We start from the raw sequence: 22,334 nt of genomic DNA, 5'->3' as shown, positions 1-22,334 counted from the left end.
TAAATTGTATGTTATTTTGGAAAGATTCTACTGACAAGGATCAAAATGATGTTTGTGGTGCTTCTCGATGAAGAGAAGATGCAGAACAAGAAAATTATAAAGGAACTTGAAAAATTTTTCTGCCAAGATTGTTCATCGTTTTTCATTACTACCAAGGCTTTGAAGAACGCATTTTTCTTCAAAAACTACTTCAGAAATTAAATGGCATGATGAATGACACATAAAAGATAGTTTACTATGATATCCTGTTGATTCGTTAGAATGGAGATCTTTTGATGAGTTACACTCATTTTTTGCATTAAATAATGGAAATATCAAACTTGGCTTGAAAAGTGATGGTCTCAACCCATTACGTAATTTCAGTACATCATATAGTATATTTCATGCCATCTTTGTTATATATAATTTACCACCATGGATGTGTATGAAACAACCATACTTGAATTTGTCTTCGTTCATTTCTGGGCCAAATTCTCTGGGACAAAAGATTGATCTTTATTGCAACAACTGTTTGATGAATTAAAATTATTATGGGACTTGGGTGTAGATATTTATGATGCAAGCAAAAAACAGTACTTTCGAATGACTACAGCTTTAGTGTGGAACATAAATGATTTTCCTGCCTATGGAGACTTATCAGGATGGCGTACAAAAGGAAAATTAGCATGCCTTGTATGCCAAATGGATACATATTCTTATCATTTAAAAAATATTTGTAAATATTGCTATATAGGTAATCAAAGATTCTTTCATGCACATCATGAATATAGATTTGACAAAAGATTCATTTGATGGGACTGAAGAACTAAGAAGTGCTTCTACACCTTTTTTTAGAATTGATGCACTAGAAAAAGTGGAACATGAATCATTGTTATACAATTGGGAAAAGAAAACTATATTTTTCGCTTTGCCATATTGGAAGCACAACTTATTGTGTCACAACTTATTGCATAACAACTTGGATGTAATGCATATTGAAAAAAAAAATGGTGATAACATTGTTGGTATATTGTTGAATTTAGAAAGAAAGACAAAATATTGTTACAATTTTCAACTGGATTTATAGGTGACGAACATAAGACATGGACGTCATCCACAAACATGTAATACAACTCGTAAGATATTATTACCAGCAGTATGTTTCACTACGAAAAAAAAGAAAAGGACATATTCTACAAAGTGTTGAAGAATAAAGTTCCGATGGTTATGCTTCAAACATTTCACAACACGTGCATTTAAAGGGTCGTAAAATCACAGTGTTAAAGAGTCGTGACTGTCATATGGTGATTCATCAATTCCTTTCATTAGTCTTACAGAGATCTTTACCAAAAGAGGTAAGCATAATATTGATTGAGTTGTGTAGTTTTTTCAAGGAATTATGCATGAACGTAATATAAAAAGGTGATTTGCAGCATTTAGTAGAACAAATTATATTGACTTTGTGTCATATGAAAAAGATACTTATGCCATCATTTTTTTATATAATGATTCATTTGCCTATTCATTTAGCTTGTGAAGTGTTATTAGGTGGGCCTATTCAATACCATTGGGTTTATCATATTGAAAGGTATTTTATGATGCTTTCATGTCTAGTAATATGTTTTAAACTTTTTTGGCTAACTTTAAAATGATTTTCTTTTCAAGGTATTGCTCAAACTCAAGTCTTATGTGCATAATAGAAGTCAACCAAAAGAATCGCGTGCAAAAGGGTATTTGGCTGAAGAAAGTTTGACATTTTGCTCTTGGTATTTATGTGGTATGGAAATATGTTGTAATAGAAAGGAAAGAAATTATGAAGAAATTGAATCAACACAAAGGTCTATATTTTTGAGGAAATGATGGTTTTTAGGAGCATTTGTATTTTTTATCATGGACAATTTGATGCTTCAACAAGTGCATAGTTATATATTGTTTAATCATCCTTAGTGGCACCTTACCTATGTGGTGTATAAACATGTTGTAATAGATAGGAAAGAAATTATGAAGAAATTGAATCAATGCAAAGGTCTATATTGTTGAGGAAAGGATGGCTTTTAGAAGCACTTGCACTGCTTATTATGGACAATTTGAGGCTTCAACAAGTGCGTAGTTATATATTATTTAATCATCCTTTAGTGACACCTTACCTTCAGTAAGTCACTAACTGATTTTTATTTTAGATGATCATAAAATTCTTGTATACTCATAAATTAGTTTTTTATTAGGCAACATCTGGAGTTGTTGAGAAGACAACATTACCGAAGGCCTCACAATATTGAACACTTTCATAAGATTAAATTTTTCGAATGGTTTCAAGATCATGTAAGATATATATTGGCTATTTCCTCTTTTTTGCTTCTATACTACTTAAATCTATCATATCATTGATCATTTTATTTGACATAGATTCAATAGTTACATCAAAGAAGTGCTAGCTAACAAATAGATGATGAACTTATATGGCTCCTACAATATCTTCAAAAGGTGGTGAAGAAATATAATACTTTTATGATAAATGGATTTCAGTTTCATACACTTGAAAGAGAAGGAAAGAGAAAAACTCAAAATAGTGGCTTTAGTAGTGGCTGCAAAACTTCAAGTTTCTCAAGTACAAAAGATAGAAATCCAATTATTGGTGAAGTTACATATTATGGAGTCATTACAAATATCTTTGAGGTTGAGTACCATGGAGATGTTGAGTACCATGGAGATATATAGTTTGTTTTATTCAAGTGTAAATGGTTCGATGTTTTGAGCACACATGTTAAAGGAATGAAAAAGATGAGTTCGGTTTTGTGCTTGTGAATTCAAAATATATATGTATGGAAAGTGATCCATTTGTAGACACATTTCAATTGGAAAATGTTTTACATGTTGATGATCCTCTTGATAGAAATTGGCAAGTTATTGTTAAAGTGAGACCACGATACTTATTTGATATGCAAAGGCAATATGCAAAGGCAAGAACTTAGCTTGATAAAATGATTGATAAAGCCAATGACAATGTCAGAGATAGATAATCTTATAATCTTGAAATATCACAGGCAAGTGATGATGTTTCTTGGGTTTGACCAGATGTACCAACCATGTCTATTAACACATCTTTCAAATAAATGGAATCATATATTTTGAAATGACATATTTTGATATTAATTTTTTGTATTTATTTGATTCTTTTTTAATACCTGGAATAACTCATGTTCAAGTCTCCTTATTATGTAATCAAGTGACCTTAACCATTGTTTGTGTTTTGTAAATGATTACTGATGTAATGTAAAGTTGGGAACAATTGAAGAATTGTTTCACTTGTGAGTTGTAGTGATATTCATTATTTATTTTGTTGTTAGTTGTAGTTTTGTTATTGAAATTTACTATGTTGATGTTGTATTAGATAAAGATGGCTGAAAGTGGATTGCTTCACTATGTGCCTAACAATAAGGAATTTCAAACAGATGAGGTCAGCACAAGTATGATTCCTTTATGTGAATTTAACTAGAAATATCTTTACATCTTTAAGTAATGGTTATTTTTATCTTTTGAATCATTTATGCATATTTAGGTCAACCACCTCAACAACAAAAGATAAGAGGCATTTCTCATGCATTATATACTGCAAGGTTGGGTCCTAAACAAAAAATCAATGTGGAGATTAACAAACATGGCCAACCAGTAAAAGAAAAAGCACAAAACCTTAGTTCATTTATTGGTATATTGGCATGAAATCCTCAAATTACACCACTTACCTATCATGCGTGGAAAGGTTTACTCCATATAAGCAAAGATGATGTATGGAATCTTGTTTTGGCAATTAAATGTTCTCCATTTTGCTTTGTTTAAGTTAAATACAAGATGCACATATTATTAAATATTGTTTTATTGTAGGAAAAATACAAAGGCCCTAGAGTTAAAAAAAAGTGGTAATGAAACAATATACAATTTTGTGGAGAAATGAGAGATGCATTTTGAGGAAGATCTACAAAAAGTATAATTTGGTAGAGAATTGTATGCATCATCACAATGTCTCAAATCTTGAAGATCAATGGAGGAGCTTGATTCACCATTTTTAAGCTAGGGAATCTAAAGTCATTAGGTTTAAATTGATAAGATATATATCAAGCTATTTTATGTTGTATCATGTGGCGATATCAAATTTTTATTTGTTGTAATCCTTTTAAAGTTTTCAACTTTAACAGTTTGTCATAGGAGCAAAGTGAAAGAAACAAAAGGAACTGCACTATGTACAAGGTTCCTCGTACTATGGGCATGAAATGTTTTGCTCGATTTCGAGCAGAAAATGTAACCTTATAAATTAAAAGGTTCTGATTATAATTATTGACTTTGTTTCTTATAAATATTAAGTATCGTCTACGTTATCCAGGTTAGAGAGGGTGAACCAAAGCCTTCCGGTGTTGTGGTCTTCATTGTGACATGGATAGGTAGAAGAAGAGACTACGATAACTAAGCAACCAGTGAAGCAATTCTAAGTCATAATATGTGATTATTATTAGTAATGATTATAATTAAATTTATTAAATATGCATGTTATTGAAATTTTACATATTAATTTATAGGTTCAACTCAATGAAGCAATATCCCAACTACCTGAAGGCGTTTGAGATGATCCATCTCCAAATGATGTCTTGTCCAAAGTGATAGAGCCAGACAAATTTGGACGAGTCTGTACTTATTGAATGGGAGTAAAACCATCACAATACTTTGATGTAGTTTGTTTGCATCCCCAAAATTTTTTAGTATTTGGAGTGCTCCAGAAAAATGAGGTTTTGTTTTGAAATATGAAAGAAAGAGACTCGCCCGTCGGTACGAGGATTGACCATTCCCGGCACCTTTACTGGGGGTAATCAATCCAATGGCTATGTTTATCATTGATGCATTTCATTTTAACTTAAATATCTTTTTGATTCTATATGCGGTGTAGAAAAATATTGAAAGTTTGATGTTTCAAACTTTTGAAAAAGTTTTTGAAGAGTTGGTTGAGAATGTGAAATGTTTTGGGAAAGCTAGAAGGAAATCCTTGTGAATATCATTGGAAAGTTTGAAAAGTCATTTTGAAATCATTTTAGTGTTTTCGTAAGACTTTAAGTAGGCTTGAGATTTTGCTCTAATTCGGTTACCACCTAATTAGAATTCCATCTCCTCTTGCTTAAGTTCTTTTAGAAATGTGTTCGTGCTCACAAGTGACATTAAGTGATTGTGAATGCATGAATGCATTGATCCTATATGATTAAAAGAGAATGAAGCATTCCTACCATAACATCCATCTAATGACATTCCTATCATCACATACATCTAAGATTTTTGTTTTAGCAAATATCATATATATGAAGGAAAAGTTTTTGAAAAAGGATTGAGATTGTAGACCATCAAGTATGATTCCAATATTGGGTCATTACTTGGTTTGTAGTCTTGATGAAGTCGGTAAATGAAAAATTAAAATCTTAAATGGTAAGATATAAAAGAATGGAAAAGATGAAAGACTACATCCCAAGAGAGATATAGAGAAGGAGAAAGAGAAAGAGACATTGAAAATCATAAAATCAAATATTTAAAAAGAAGAGAGGTACACATTCATATACGTATTTATATATATATATATATATATGAAAACTTATGAAAATGAGGTTTAAATTAAATAGAGAAGAGAAGATCATTTTAGAAAGGAAAAGAGATTTAAAATGGAATACACGTATATATATTTATATATATGTATAAGAGAGTTTGTAAAATGACATGTTAAATAATAAAAAGAGAATGACAAAAAAAGATATTAATGTCCACACATACGTATATAACATGTATATACGCATACGTCTTCATGGATACGAAAATCAAGAAATGAATTAAAAATAGCCGACTTCAATTTTTGATGTAGGCCGGAGGGGAACTTGGGTTCATGCAAGAACCTAAGTTAAATCTCCAGGCCATATTAGAGAGATTTCTTTTGAAAATATTTTGAAAAATATGATTTATATAAAAACATAGAATGTTATGATTTGGTTTGCCACAAGGGATATATTTCTTCCACCGTTGGGTATGAAAGAAAACAAATCATACAATAAGATGCTCATTAGGGTTTCTAATGGGATGATTAAAAGGAAACTAACGCGAAATGTCATGCAAATGCATATTAACATGTACATATTCGTGAGAGTTTCCCCAGGTTGGACAAGTCCCAACCTCAAAAATCAATATGAAGATAAAGAATCCCCAAACCACACTCTCATTCCCACCATACATTCACATATAAATGGAAAACGAAACAACTATGCATGGATAATATATAGACAATATTCAAGGAAGGAAAGAGAGAAAGAGAGAGATGAAAATAGAAAGATTCAACTAGGAGGGAGGGCATGAAGTAACTATGAAATGAAAGATCATCTCATTTTTCTATGCTCCCGGTGCCCTTGAGCATAGCCTCTTGTCTCTAAAAAAACGAGGAAAGCAAAAGAAGTCTATATTCGAGAAAGGAAAGAACAAGAACAACAAGATTATATTTGAGAAAATGAATAACATGATTTAATCGTAGAATGAAAGATTATCTCATCTTCTCATGCTCCCGGTGCTCTCGAGTATAGCCTCTTGACTTTAAAATAGAGAGTGAAAGCTGTCTCATATGGCCATGGGGAGATCAAGAAGAGAGGAAAGAAAATAAAGAATGGAGTGAGGTTTAGATTACATACCTCTAAATGAGAAAGACTTAGAGAAAATGAACACCTTAGCTTGAAGATTCTCTTGAGTGAAGCTCCAAGTGGATTGTAACTTGTTCCAAGTTGGAGAAGAAGAGAAATGAAAAGAGGAAGAGGGAGAGAGAGAGAGAAAGAGCTCAAGAGAAACCCTAAGTCTTCAAGTGAGAATACTCTAGGGTTTCTCCCAAGGACCACTCCTGCCCAAGAGGAGAGAAGTGGGGGGTATTTATAGAGGATTTTGGAGCGAAAACCCTAAAATTTAAATTTTTTTTGTAAAATACCAAAATCACCTTATAAAAGGAGGTTATTTGTAAAAAAGGAGGGGCAAATGAGTCTTGTTTACTAAAAAAACCAAAATTACCCTATAAAAGGAGGTTCTTTGTAAAAAAGGAGAGGTAAATAGGTATTGTTTACCAAAAAGACCAAAATTACCCTCTAAAAGGAGGTTTTTTGTAAAAAAGGATGGGTAAATGAGTCTTGTTTACCAAAAAGACTAAAATTGCTTTCTAAAATGAGGTTCTTTGTCAAAAAGTGGGGCAAATAGGTCTTGTTTACCAATAAAACCAAAATTGCCATCTAAAAGGAGGTTCTTTGTTAAAAAAAAGGGGTAAATGGGTATTGATTACCAAAAAGACCAAAATTGCCTTCTAAAAGGAGGTTCTTTGTTAAAAAGGAAGGCAAATGAGTCTTGTTTACTAAAAAGACCAAAATTGCATTCTAAAAGGAGGTTCTTTGTCAAATAAGAGGGGCAAATGAGCCTAATTTACCAAACAGACCAAAATTGCCCTCTAAAAGTAGGTTCTTTGTCAAAAAGGAGGAACAAATGAGTCTTGTTTACCAAAAAGACCAAAATCACCCTCTAAAAAGAGGCCTTTTTGTTAAAAGGAAGGGCAAATGGGTCTCAAATGCTTGATTTGGATTTAAACTTGGGTTTTTGGATCTAACTTGGATTTGGATTGTGGCTTTGAACCAATTTAGATCCAAAAAGTGGGTTTTTTGTTTTTAATAAAAGAGGGTTTTTGGAAAAATTTGGGGTGATTACACAGTTCCTAGTCTATGTGAATTAATGGCACAAAACATGCAATTGCATGAGGAGTTGAATGATGTACGCCAATAAGGTGTATGAAGTAGAAAACAACCATGATGAATAGATGTGTGAATAAGAAGCTAGACAAGCAGAAAAAATACATGCCTTAGAAGGTAGACATGCGGAACAAATACATGAGTTACAAGCCCAAGTCAAGATGTTGATGACAATGTTGAAAAAGGAAAACTAATTTGTAATTATCCAATGAGATATGACAATTGTTTTATTTCTATGATTAGCAAATAAGCATATGATTTATTATGTCTAACATGACTTTTGTCTTATTGTTCTTTTTATAGAGTTGAATATGGCTTTAAATATCACGTGCAGCTCAGCTAAGGAATTTTTTCTTAAAAGAAAATGTTTGGTGTTAACTGAGTTGAACTTTACATGTTAATTGTAATTTGCAAATATGTTTTGTGGAAATACATTTCATCTTTTAAGCACAAGACTTTTACATATTAAAAGATGTAAGTAACTACCAAGCATGTTTGGTATTTTTGCTCTTTGTACAATGAGTTATGCTTCCATGATATCTGTAAATTTGAGTACTATTCTTAAGTTAAATGGTTCGAATTGTAAGGACTAGAAATAAACTGTCATGATTTTTCTAGGTTGTATGGACCTAGACCTTGCATTTAGGGAGTCGTGTCCACCTCAGTTAATAGATGAAAGTTCTCATGAGGATAAACGAAACTTTGAACAGTGGGAACGCTCAAACCGCATGTTGCTAATGATCATGAAGAAATCAATCCTAAAAAATTTTAGGGGCTCAATTACTGAAAAGGCTAGTGCCAAGGCGTTCCTCGAAGAAATTGAAAAGCGTTTTGCTAAAAACGAAAAGACTGAAACAAGTACTCTTTTGAATAAACTTGTGATGCTGAAATATAAAGGCAAGGGGAACATACGGGAGCACATTATGAAAATGTCTCATCTTGCTTCAAAATTATAGGCACTAGGTCTGAAGTTACCTGAAGACTTTATAGTGCATATGGTTCTTCTCTCTCTTCCACCACAGTATGGACAGTTTAAAGTTAGTTATAACTGTTAGAAGGAGAAATAGACTCTTAATGAGCTCATTTCGCACTGTGTGGAAGAAGAGAAGAGATTGAAGCATGACAAGATAGAAAGTGCTTACTTGACTACTAAGGAAAAGAAAGGCTATTAAGGAAATTGCAATTGACCAGTCATCCATTAAGAAACACAAGAAGCATAAGGAAGGCATACCAAGCTGTTTTTTTTGCAAGGGTGAAGATTATATGAAGAAGGATTGTACTAAGCATCAGACATGACGTGAAAAAAATGTACGCTTCTCACTTTGATTTGTCTTAAGGTTAATTTAATTTCAATACCAAGACACACTTGGTGGGTAGATTCGGGTGCTACTACTCACATAAATGTTTTTATGCAGGACTGCCTAAATTGTCGAATGTCAAATGATGTTGAAAGATTCATCTATGTGGGCGATCACAAGAAGGTGAAGGTTGAAGCCATAGCAGATTTTCGGTTATTGTAAAAGACTAGTTGTTATTTGAATTTAATAAAAACTTATGTTGTACCGTCTTTTAGACGGATTTTGGTTTCTATTTCCTTACTAGACAAATTTGGTTATTATTGTTCATTTATAGATAGTAAATTTAAGTTGTTTCTGCACTCAAATTTGATTGTCACTGGTTTTTTGTTTGGTAGTGATAACCTTTATTTGCTTGATACAATTGCTTCATATCAAAAAACCTTTCATGTTACGTCTAGTGGTACTAAAAGAAAATTAGACAATGAGAATTCTGCTATGCTGTGACATAGGCACTTAGGACATATCTCTGAAAAGATGATAAAAAAGGCTTATGTCGAATGAAATTATTGAATCCCTTGATTTTGCAGACTTTAATGTTTGCATTGAATGTATAAAAGGAAAATGAAAAAACATTAAGGGGTTATAAGTTTTACAATCCAACCAATAAGTCTTTCTTTGAAACGAAAAATGCTCATTTCTTTGAGAATATTGAGTTTGAGGGAGGTGATCAGGTTAGAAGCATTGCCTTTGAATAGAGACGTGAGTCTACTCATACAGATGTTGAAAGCAATAGTCAGGTCTTTATTCCTACTATTGTTCCATCAATATATTCAGAAGAAGGCAATGATGATGATCTCCCTATTCAAACTACTGAAGAACAAACTCAACAACTTCAAGAAAATCAAGTAGAGGTGCCACTAGAGAGAGGAGAAGTACAATTTCAAATGATTTTGTCTATCTCCAAGAACATGATGTTGATATGAGCTTAATGGAAGATGATCATATTAACTTCCAGCAAACGATACAGAGTTCTAAATCTCATAAGTGGATAGATGCCATGAATGAAGAAATAAAGTTCATGATGGATAATGATGTATGAGACGTTGTTCCCTTGCTTGAAGGTGTGAAACCTATTGGTTATAAATGGATTTTTAAAACCAAGAGAGATTCATTAGGAAACATCGAAAGGTATAAGGCATGTCTTGTCGCAAAAGACTTTACTTAAAATGAAGACATTGATTATACAAAGACTCTCTCTCCAGTTTCGTCGAAAGACTCTTTCAGTACCATAATGTCACTTGTGGCTCATTTTGACTTAGAGCTGCATCAAATAAATGTAAAGACAGTGTTTCTAAATGGAGACATTGATGAAACGATATATATGGTGCAACCAGAAAACTTTGTTTCAGGAGATGCAAAGAAAATGGTTTGCAAACTCAAGAAATCCATCTATGGGCTAAAACAAGCTTCCCGTCAGTGGTATTACAAATTTCATCAAGTTATAGTTTCATTTGGTTTCGAGACTAATATGGTTGATGAATGTGTATACCAAAAGTTCAGTGGAGGTAAATTTATCTTTCTGGTTTTGTATGTCGATGATATATTGCTGGCAAGTAATCATGTGGGTATATTGCATGAAACTAAGAAATTTTTGTCAACAAAGTTTGACATGAAGGATCTTGGTTATGCATCTGTTGTATTGGGGATCCAGATATTTCGAGATCGTTCTCGGAGCATTCTTGGATTATCACAAAAGACCTACATTGATAAGGTGCTTCAGCGATATGACATGAAAGATTGTAAAGTAGGAGATACTCTAGTTGCTAGAGGAGACAAGTTTAGTCTCAAACAGTGCCCTAAAAATGAATTCAAATCTAAAGAAATGGAAAGGATTTCCTATTCATTTGTTGTGGAAAGCCTTATGTATGTTTAGGTTTGTACTCATCCGGATATTGCAATCATTGGAATGTTAGGCAGATACTTAAGCAATCCTGGTATGGATCATTGAAAAGCAGCTGAAAAGGTATTGAGGTACTTACAAAGAACAGAAGATTTTATGCTCACATACAAGAAGTAGTTGGAGATCATTGGGTATTCAGATTCTGACTTTGCTGGGTGCCAAGACAGTTACAAGTCTCTTCAGGCTATGTATTTCTATTGACTGGAGGAACTATATCTTGGAAAAGTGTCAAACAGACACTTGTAGCTACTTCAACCATGGCAGCAAAATTCATAGCATGTTACGAGGAATCCAATCATGCTTTGTGGTTGCGAAATTTTGTCATGGGGCTGCACATTATGAATGGTGTAGAAAGACCATTAAGGTTATTGTGTGACAATAATTCAGCAGTCATGTACTCTAATAACAACTGCAGTTTGTCAAAGTCGAAGCACATCAACATTAACTTTTTTGCTGTTAAAAAGATGATACAGAATGGTCAGGTGTCTTTAGAGCATATTGGGACAAACTCTATGATTGCAGATCCGCTTATTAAGGGTTTAACTCCTAAGGTCTTTCACGAACATGTTGTTTGTATGGGGGTTTTACCTTTGGATGATGTGCTGGTTTAGTGGGAGTTTGTATTTTGTTTGCTCTTATGTATGGACACATATTCAGTTTTCTGTAGAATATAGTTTAAAGTTCTTTGGTTCCATTTTGTGTTCATGTTTTTTGATCTCCATAAGGTTTTAAAGTTGGACTAGTTGAGAATAGATATGTTGTAATCACATTACATGTAATTCTCATGCTATACATCCATATCAGATCTATGTCATTGATTGTGTTAACATTTGTGATCATTGAAGCTTTAGTTAATTTTAATATAGCGAAAGCTATTTTGGTTCTTTGTTGATATGATCATGGACCAGATTGGTAAAAATGATGTTTAATAAGATAGTAGTCCCATCATGGTCTACTGCCATCAAAAGAAGAGTTTTCCAGTTTATACCTGAAGCTAACTGAGATCCAGTTGGATTACATTTTCTCTTGCTGCAGAAGCTTCTGTAATCTGTTCATTTGGAAAATTGTATTTATCAAAATTAGGGGACTTTCCCGGCATGTTGTATTGAAAAACTAGGCAGCCATTTGGGAAGCAACAGGAAAAAAAAAAGCTTTAAATATTTATTAACACATTCTTGCATTTGTAATAAATAATTACTAACTCAAACATTTTGTTGCTATTGACTAGGAGTTAATTTCGTTGCTAATAAATATTACTAACGCATGGTAATTTTGTAAGAGAAGGCTTTTGTAACGAGGCCTTTAGTGACACATTTTGTAACGTAGTGTCTTCGTTAGTATAATTCTTTATTAACGCATCTGCTGTGTTAGTAAATGTTCCTTTTCTTGTAGTGCTTCCACTGGTTTTGTTTCGGGAACTTAATTTTTGGACTTTGGGAATTGCTTGTTGACTTCCTTTGGTAGACTTAAAACAAAAAAAAGAGTTACCAAAACTAAAAGCCATTCTATATGATTCTCTGAGAGATAAATTTGACCAACACTACAACAAATTTTCTAACTCAAATTCCTTCGCCTCAACTAAACCCTCACACATTCTCTCCTCCTTTTTTGCTCAATTTCTCAAACCGAGTAAAAAACACACCAAAAAACGGATGGGAGCTGCCCAACAGTGGCTGCAAGGCAGTAGTAGGGATGGATGGATGGTATCTACAAGGTGGCTGCAAGAATGAATAGAAACAGCAGGGAGGTAGTGGTTTGCCAACTTGAAGAATGGAGCAGCAAGAGGATAGGAGGTGCCCAATGAGAATGAGTTGTGTATGCAACACCCGTCTAGACAACAAGTCTATGCTGGAGGGTGGACCCTACAACCAATATGCAACTTTACTTCAATGCTCTAACATTGTGCATGCATGTCAAGCATTCTTAACTTTGTTGTTATCTCATACCCCTGCCATTATCTCATACTCTTGTCATTATCTCATACCCGTTATCTCATTTTCCGGTTCATGTCGTAGTATGAGATAATAACAAAGACATGAGACATTGCCAGGGGTATGAGATAAGGACATGAGCATGGTAAAAAAATAAATATGCATCTTTGTTATTCAGAGTGGTATATTATAATGATCTGTATAGACATCATCGAAATGAGGCTCGTGGGACGGGTGGGGGAGGAGGGAGCCACTACTGCTGTGTTACCTGCTGCAAAGGTCAAAAGCGGAGAAACGTGATGCTCCAACGCATTCTTTTTTTTTTTATTCACGGACAAAAGTCAGACCTATCAACGTGAGACTATTTTCCATGGATGAAAGTCTGCCCTCGCCGTTGACACTGTGGACTTTTATCTTGTGCGTGATCAGGCGGTGGTAAAATCCCATTTCACGGACGAAAATCTACCTTCTATGGTAAAATCTAAGGCCATCAAATGGGCCTTAAATGAAAGAAAAGATTGGAAGATGAACTATTGAAAAAAATTTAACATGAATCCTTAGGAGGTTGGTGCAATGGACAGGGTGGGGGCTGATAGGCAGCAGTCTTTTTTTTTTTGAGCTTATGAGACAACAACTCCCTATACTGCAAAAGGGGCAGCAGAAGCGCCACCCTGAGGCAACAAAAGCGGGCATGGTATCATCAGGAGATAAGGGGGAAGGGTTGGGGCTTTGGCTCTCAGCAGGGTGATAGGATAAATACTCTACTCATCTGGATCTGAAAAGAAGGCCAACATGAAGCCATTAATTTAGTTCCTCACTTACCCAAGTAAGGTATTCCTAGAGTACCATCTCTAAATTATAAACAAAAAACAACAGGGACAAGATACCGTTGTAAAGTTAAGACGCTGAAGTTGGCCTATCAAGTGTCTGATTCTTCTTAAATGAAATCGTTCTGACAAGAATGGTGAAATCAATCTATTTTAATTAATGCATTTTCTACGCAAGTATTTATTATATATATCATGTTTCTTATGCTACTTTTTTTATTGGTCCTAAATTTGGTCACGCAAAGTGTGGCCAGCATTAACTACCATCTTTTGGAATCAACAATTGGGGGTTTACCACTTTTAGTGGGGGCTTTGAAGCTGTCAGCATATTAATTGCTGACGGCTTTGATGGGTGTTTGGCGACGGCCACACCCAAAATTTGTGGTACATATGCATGCTACAATTGATTAATTAATGTGAAGATCCACAAAAAAGATTCATCTTACTATGCATTTTAGCCAAGCAATAATCAAACAATTTCTTCTGGACTTGGGCTTTGATAATGTTATGTGAACAACCGCCAATTTGTTTGAGAAGTTACAAATAACTGCTGGAGTTTGTAAAACACGCACACTTTAATTTCTTGAATGAAAAGTTTTAAATATATACTTTAAATAGTAAACTTCACAACTACATGTTGTAGGTTTACTTCTCCAATATTTTTCATCTCTCTCTCTCTCTCTCTCTCTCTCTGTATATATATATAATCACAGGGAAGGGTTAAATAATGGTTAGAGCTGCCTACTTACTTAAGGGTATGAACATGTCAAAAGTTTTTCATTCATGAAGTGTACTTAAAATTTTATTACCTTAGGCAGTTAATTTTAATTTTTCAAACATTAGGCACTCTCTGTATATAGGTCAAAAATTGAACATCTTCTGTAAGTTTCACTTTATTTTATTTCGCTGTAATCTTATTAATTTTACATGTATTTAGGTTTTGAGTCCAACTCTTTTTTCAAATCACTAATTAATGTGAATAAGCTGTCCCAATGAATAAAATAAGTCATTATTGATCACGCACATCAGCAGCCCTTCCCTTCTGCAAATCAGTTGATACGTCGCTACCAGGTGTTTGTAGTTGAGATTATTGCCGCACTTCAAGCGTCCGCATTTGGTAGTACGAGAATTACTCATGATTTTCTTCCTTTCGGGTGAGTCCGTCATATATAGCAACTAATCGATTAGGAGACTAGACAACAGTAAACACAATCATGCACATACCAGTACTCTAGTAAAAAACTGGGGATAAATTTCAACAAAACCATCCGGAACAAGTTCAATAACTAATCGGAAACCAATATTGACCTAAGGGTTATAACATAGCTGGTCGATTGGCATTACAGGTGCACAGACAATATGTCATCAATTTGATTCATATGGGTGCTACCCTTTTATACTGCAAATAGTAACATGTGTGGTACCCAAGTTAAGGAGTTTATTATATGACCACTCAGGTTTCCAAACAGTTATAGACACTAAGGGCCCGTTTGATGGGCAGGAAATCTATTGTAGTAGAGGGAATTTATTTCAAAATTTAAAATTTTTTTCCAATCCATCAAACATGGAAAAAAATTTTGGACTCTTGGAGGTGATTTTGGAAATATATTTCCGAAAAAATTTTTCCAGCGAGGAGTGGAAAAATTTTTCCAGAATTTTTTTTTTGACTGTTGGAGGAAGAATGGACGGGAAGGAAGAAGAAGGGAAGGAGGGAGGAAGAAGAAGGGAAGAAGGGAAGGAGAAGAAGGGAGGAAGGGAAGGAGAGAGGAGGAAGAAGGGAAGGAAGGAGGAGGAGGGAGGAAGGGAAGGAGGGAGGAGGAAGAAGGGAAGGAAGGAGGAGGAGGGAGGAAAGAAGAAGGGAAGGAGGGAGGAGGAAGAAGAAGGGAAGAAGGGTACGGCCCTGCCTCTTGAGGGCATAGACGATGTCCATGGCGGTGACCATCTTTCGGCGAGCGTTCTCTGTGTAGGTGACTGCGTCGCGGATGACATTCTCAAAGAAGATCTTGAGAATGCCTCTCCTCTCCTCATAGATGAGGCCGCTGATGCGCTTCACACCTCCCCTCCCAGCCAGTCGCCGGATCGCCGGCTTCGTGATGCCCTGGATGTTGTCCCTCAGAACCTTCCTGTGCCTCTTCAGCAATCCCGGGCGTCCTCCTCCTCCTCTTCCATCTTCCCTCTCTCTTCCGTCCCATCTCTCTTACGTCTTTCCTCTTCCCTCTCAAACCCTTCCTTCATCCTCCTCCTTCTTCTTCTTCCTCCCTTCTTCCTCCTTCCTCCCTCCCTTCTTCCTCCTCCCTTCTTCCCTTCTTCCTCACCATTTCCACCAAACGAAGAAATTTTTTTTGAGAAAAATAATTCTTCCGTAACAAACAAAAGTCGGTTTTGGAAAAATGGAAAAATATTTCCGTTTCATTCATTCCAGAAATTTATTTCTGATTTTTTTTTTTCAGAAATAAATTTCCATCCATGCCTAAGGAAAGAGAGGGGAATGAGGGGTGGCTTTCACCTACCACCTTAATAAAAAACCGATATCATCTCCTTTTACGCTTTCAAAGGAAAAAAGTAATACTAGAGAACTATATTTTATGATGCACATGTATGTGTTCCACTAAAGAAAAACCTACAAATTAAAAATAAAGTAAAACTATTGGCTTTCTTGATAATTTTTCAAGAAAGAATGCAAGTATAAATAAAATGACAATTAATTTAATTTTATGGGCATGCAGCAAGGCTTAATAGAATAGCATCAAGCCTAGAACTGACGACCCTCAAAGGTTTGTCCAAACTGCCAATTAACAGGCACAACATCGTAGCTGGTGACGGTCCGGCCGTCGCTGGCGGTGACTTGGAAGGAGAGGGATTGGCCATTGAGGTAGGAATCGCTCTGCCAGTTCTGGCCCCAGTTGCTCTTCATGGGCTGCCACCCGGTCTTCGATCCCTTGATGGACACCGCGTGAACGTCCCCCGCGCCCCCGACGTTGGTGATCAGCACCAAATTGAAGTATGAATGTCCATTGATTGTGAACCTCATCCCGCCTTTCTTCAAGCACGGCACTCTGCATGTGATGATTACCAAGAACTGAGAGCTAGTTCATATTTAATTGATCATTTCTATAAAATTTCTGCCGAACGGAGTTCGTGAGAGGACTAGTCTCCAAAAGTACAATATAGAAATTAAGCCAAAGCGTGTAAGCAACGCTAGATAATTACCAACAAAAAGTTAAAAGTTGCTGTCGTAGCAGTAGGATGCCAATATATCCTATTTGGATTCCATGTCAAACCCAACTGCCCTCAAAAAATTGGATATTGGAAAAGAATTTTAACATCCAATTAAGAAATTGAATCAGATCTGTTTTAAGATATGTGATTCGATTGGATTCAAGTTTAAATAAATACCGAATGGGGTATGGTTCAAATTTGGAATTAAATTTAATTTTAAATAAGGAAAATCCAATCGTGACTCCAGAGTCACCCAGCCCGCCGATGAGGACCATACATTTGGACGAGATATCCACCCTAAACAGTTTTTCTTTTTCTTCTTTTTTTTTTTCACTGCAAGGTAGAGGAAAGGGGAACTCACGGCGCCTTCTGCCGTCACCAGTTGGCTTGATGAGGCTCCATCAGGTGACGCCGCCGGCAATGGAAAGGGGGAGCCGGATAGATCAGGAAAAGGAGCCATGGGCATGTTAAAAAAATATAAAAAATCAGAAAAATGAGGGTCGATTGTCCAATGGAAATGATCGGATACCCATAGTAATTGTTCAAGGACTCCTTAATTAAATATTCTATACTCAATGTCTCAGTTTGGGTTTATTTCAAAATAAAGATTAGTATTTCGATGTGGAGTTAAAGATCATATTCAAATCAAATTTGGGTTATGAATTTGGATTCAGATTTGAGTGTGGAATTACAGTTTTCTCCATTTGTATTTGAATCCAAATTCTAATTCGAATATAGAAATCTTTGAGAAAATGGATATAGTTAATTAATGTCCTATTTGGATGGAGCGAAATAGAAGAAGAGAAAGGGTTGTCATGGTTACTTAAGAAACAAGGAAAGAAAAAAAAAATAACATGATTGGTTGCAAATAAAAAGAAAAAAAATAAGAGAAAGGAAATGATAACTCAATGTAAATCCAATCACTCCAAAATTGGAGGAATTGGAATGGAAAGGAAAATGATTGCTCATTTTCTTTCAGTTCCTTTTCATCGGAACATGCTTTGCAATTATCCATTTCCTTTTCTTTCCTATCTCTATTCATTCTCTTTCCATCCATTTCCATTTCCTTTCCTTTTCTTTCCTTCTCATCCCTCCCTTTCATTCCCGTTGCCTCTATCCAAACAAAGCCTAAGACAATATTCAATTGAAATATTATCCAATTGGAATATGTTCGGTTGACCTTCATGCTATTAATTAGTTTAGCAATAAATGTTGATGTGCTAATATGAGGTATGTTGTTACGGTATCGCTTCCTTATCTGGGATACCAAAATTAAGGTTCCCAATCAAGTCAGACGCCAGCGCCAATATTTCTCACCTTCTGAATGCAACTGGAACAATCCCAGCCCTGTACCGAGCAATTTGCAGAAAAGCAGGCTGAGCCAAATCAAAGTGCTCGAGGGGAGGGTTGCACCACCCGCCATTGTCGTTAGGCAGGGCATAGTTGGGAGGGCAGAAGTTGGTGGCCGTCACAGTGATCGAGCCCGGCAGGCACCACTGCGGGTCGTCGGTGCACTTCATCTCGTAGCAGGCCCCGCATCTCAGCCCGTGATTGAACAGAGCAGTGCTAAGTGCAGCTGTGAGCGTGCCATATCCCTGACTGTATAAATTGCCATATCCGCAAGCCCCTCCTGTACAGATCCACATGAGCCATGCATAAAAAAAATGCCAAAACGAGAACTTAAAACAATGTAGGTGACAAAATCCAATTATTCTTGAAGGGAGTCGGCACAATGGATAGGGGAAGGGCTGGGGCCGGTAGGCAACAAACTAACTTTCAAGCTTGCAGACCATCAACTTAATATATTGCAAAATGAAGCATACTAATATGCAAGTTGAAACATAACGATGGCATCATCCTGATGCACTGAAAGTATGCTTAATACATACTTTTGAGGAATGGCGTAAAGGGTGATGTTTCTATTCTTTTATTAGGTGGTAGGATGAAACACCTCTCATTCACCACCTCTCATACACTTCCTCATTCTATTCTAGTACTGGATTATTCCAACAAATTCTTCTTGTTCAACACCTAAATTAAGTTAGGTAGCATAGCCGGTTGGACAGACAAACACATTGTCTATTCTATTCGTGTGAGTGCTACTCTCCTGAACCATTAAAAGTGGGATTGCATCACCCAAGTTGAAGGGTGTAACTGATAACGTAGACACGGGTAGCCGTTGGCCATCTTGGCCGCTCGAAGGTAGGCACGTATCAGTAACATACTCCACCTAGGTCTCTACGCAGCTCAAAAGTCCAGAGGTAGGAAGAATACGGTAGCCTTCGGGTCTTATTTTGGATGGTGGGTTGTTAATTTCCTGCCCAACCGGGACTACCAATTTTAACTGGAACTGAGCGTAAACTTACTTACCCATGGTCCCAGATGCATCAGCACCACCATAGAAAGTGGCATGGCCTCTCCGCCACTGGTTATCCCCATTAGAGCCTCCGACACACGAGGCAGAGAATACTAGAAACAAAATCTGGAAGAAGGAAGCAATTGCTCTGATCCTAGAGAAGTTAAGAGAAGCCATTGCAACTATATCTGCAAAGACTATGGAAGCAAGGCTGAGGTACCGTTTAGAGGTGAAGAGAGAATCAATGAGTTTGAATAGTCTGCTGCTCAAGGCAACGGAAGATGGCATATTTATATTGCAGAGAGGGAAGGTAGTTGACGAGGAGACCCCTTTAGGAGAGAGAAAGTTCCAGAGTTGGGCGCACTAAAGGAGAGAAGAATATTTTGGTAATTTATTAAAAAGAAAAGTGCTCTCTAATCTTGTTTTCGCACCACCAGTACGGCGCATATAACCAAATTCGGGTTTAGGAGCGTTGACAGTTCAAGTGGAGTGTTCCGTCCGGAGAGCATCAGCGTTAGCAGATGACGATCTCAAGAGACCTTGTGCACATACTTGCTGTTTGGATGTAAGAACGACCTCTGTAATGAACATGCATAATTGTGAACGTCACGAAAGTGATAGCACAAGGCGTCCAGGTCTAGTTGCATTAGGCGTGGTTCGGATACATATTCTTTTCTTGTTTGAGCCACCATAGTTAATTAATGATAGTTAATGAATGAAAACCAGCAACTGTGCCCTTTGTAATATGTGGAAGATGGGCCACGGGGGACCAAAAATAATCCTATGGAATGTTATTTATGTAATATATGTGTTACGGTGAATATGAAAATGGAATCGGAAACTCCACTAATGGGGCATTTGATAGTTTGGGATTTGAAGTCATTAAGGTTTGAAAAAACCGTAGGTTTAAGATTGGACCTCCCTCCTATCTTAAATTCAATATTTTTTCAATGCAAAAAAAGTAAAATAAAGATCTTTAAGTGTGGATCTTTAAATTAGGTCTGACATAAGATCATTATTTTGATGAACAATTGATTTTTTAATATGGATCTTTTGGCTGATTTGATAAAGCATGCACGTCATCTCAGATCCACATCAAATCTATAGATTTTAAATCTGGGGTAATCAAACGTCATCTATGTTGACATACTACACAATAGATCTAAGAAAAACCTTAGAAAATGATCTCACCTAGATGAAGACGAGTAAGTTGGATAAAAAGATTGATAGGCTAAAGAAAACAGGATTTGAATTTGGAAATCCAATAAAAACCGAAGTGTTATATTTGTCTTCTTGAATTTCACATAAACCTTTTAGTTGGCAAATTCCGACGACATGACATATATAAGGAGGCAAATAATTGACATGAGTTCACACAAGCGTACATTGGACGATGCTTATACTCTAGAAATCCAAGGTACTACAGTTTATCAGCTAAAAGTACTGATTTATTGTACAATATTTGCCATTATAATAGGGAGAAAATTTTTGTTACTAAATTGCATGTAGTGTTTTTAAAGACTTCTATGCATTTTGTTGTGTATAGACTACTGCAACTCCACAACGTATGACATGTCGCAATTAACAAAGAAAATAATTTGTCTTAAAAGTGGGAAAGGCAGCACAATTATGCTGATTATTGCCTCAGTTCGGCTATGTAAATTTGTAATTATCTGATACATGACATACGTTATTCCGAACTACTCTTTGTCTATTGAATGAACATGTTGACGACTAAAGCTGGGCACTGGGCTGGGCTGCCAGTGGGTATCCGGTACCTAGCCCAACTCAAGCCTGAGCCCAGAAAAAAAGGGCACCAAGCCGGCCCGATAAACCCGGGTGGGCCCGATAAATTTTTTATCAGGCTTGGCTCCTTAACGGGCTGGGCCAGCCCGATGCCCAGGTTTATGGATTTGGACAAAAAGGAGGCAACGTATGGATACCATGTAACTTTTAATTAACAATTAATTATATTTGATTTGGTTTTCTTAAAAATTAAATGTCTTTTGGATTTCCTCTAGGTAACTTTATGATTATTCAAGTGTTAAATTATTTTGGTTTGATTTAGCCAATTATTTGATTTTTCTGGAAAACTGGTTCTGATCCAACAATTAACTAGATAGAGGTACGAAATGTACCCAAAAAAGAGTTATTGGTTTGTATAGGCAATTGCCCACTCAGTGCCCCAGCTTTGCCTATGCATGATAGTCTTTCAAATGAAGAGGGTTTGACCAAGGAACACAATTAAATTCTTAAGGGGCTAGGGATTGTAAACATCATAGTCAAACGTCTCGAATCATGATTTGAATACTTTTACACGCAGAGAAAGCATGCCAAGCCTTTAATTAGCAGATCAAGGAAGAGTGTATAATTGAGGTCACGCATGGAGTTCGCCGGCATGGAGGATGATGGATGCAGAGGTAGCCATCACATGTACATCTTGTCACAACGTCAAAGTCAAACTCATTTTATAGTTGCGTGCACCGAATCATATATGCAAAAAATAACATGGTAGAAGTTGAGGCTTTTTGAAAATTATTAAAAAGAAATGTCTTTTTTAATCTTTTAACTTTCTTGTGGTTTTACTTTGTGTTCTTACAAAAAGTTCCTTGTTTCTCTTAATTAGAGGTATTTTAATCATTAAACATACTGACACAAAAACATTATGCACAAGGGTGCGCACATAACCAGGTCCGCTCGTTTCTGCTCACTTTTAGCAGTAGACAGGAATATGGTAGCTATGGTCATGGATCTGTGATAAGTAAAAGCAGTGAGCCCAAAAAAATGACTCATAGATTGATGAATATTTATGGTTACGCTGCGTGACTTAGGAAAAATGTATGGACAAAGTCAAATTTTGAATTATGTGCATGCACCACTTCATCTTTAATTGAGGCATTATTCATGATCACTTTAAATAGGTCAGGGCTCAAAACTCTACTTTTATCTTGTTATTTAAGGACGGTGCTGTCGG

General features: G+C 35.8%; 1 protein-coding gene across 1 annotated transcript; it reads right to left on the bottom strand.

Moving 5' to 3' along the window:
• Positions 1 to 16,514: 16,514 nt before the first annotated feature.
• Positions 16,515 to 19,607, bottom strand: LOC116266485 (expansin-A4-like). The gene is made up of 3 exons (XM_031647742.2): positions 19,375 to 19,607; positions 18,322 to 18,634; positions 16,515 to 16,841 (listed from the first exon to the last, which is right to left on the bottom strand). Exons 1-3 carry the CDS (start codon positions 19,535 to 19,537, stop codon positions 16,538 to 16,540), a joined length of 780 nt encoding a protein of 259 aa, XP_031503602.1. The 5' UTR covers positions 19,538 to 19,607; the 3' UTR covers positions 16,515 to 16,537.
• Between the last annotated feature and the right edge of the window lie 2,727 nt (positions 19,608 to 22,334).

Source organism: Nymphaea colorata, chromosome 12, assembly GCF_008831285.2.
Source record: "Nymphaea colorata isolate Beijing-Zhang1983 chromosome 12, ASM883128v2, whole genome shotgun sequence".
Taxonomy (NCBI): Eukaryota; Viridiplantae; Streptophyta; class Magnoliopsida; order Nymphaeales; family Nymphaeaceae; genus Nymphaea; species Nymphaea colorata.
This window is presented reverse-complemented; position numbering and strand designations above follow the sequence as displayed.

Bases quoted from the DNA above. Each gene is read 5' to 3' on its own strand.
- LOC116266485 (XM_031647742.2), bottom strand. From the start codon at position 19,537: ATGGCTTCTCTTAACTTCTCTAGGATCAGAGCAATTGCTTCCTTCTTC. The intron at 18,635-19,374 runs GTAAGTAAGTTT...GGATCTGTACAG, and splicing joins TGATGCATCTGGGACCATGG to GAGGGGCTTGCGGATATGGC. The intron at 16,842-18,321 runs GTGAGAAATATT...CATCACATGCAG, and splicing joins GTTCCAGTTGCATTCAGAAG to AGTGCCGTGCTTGAAGAAAG.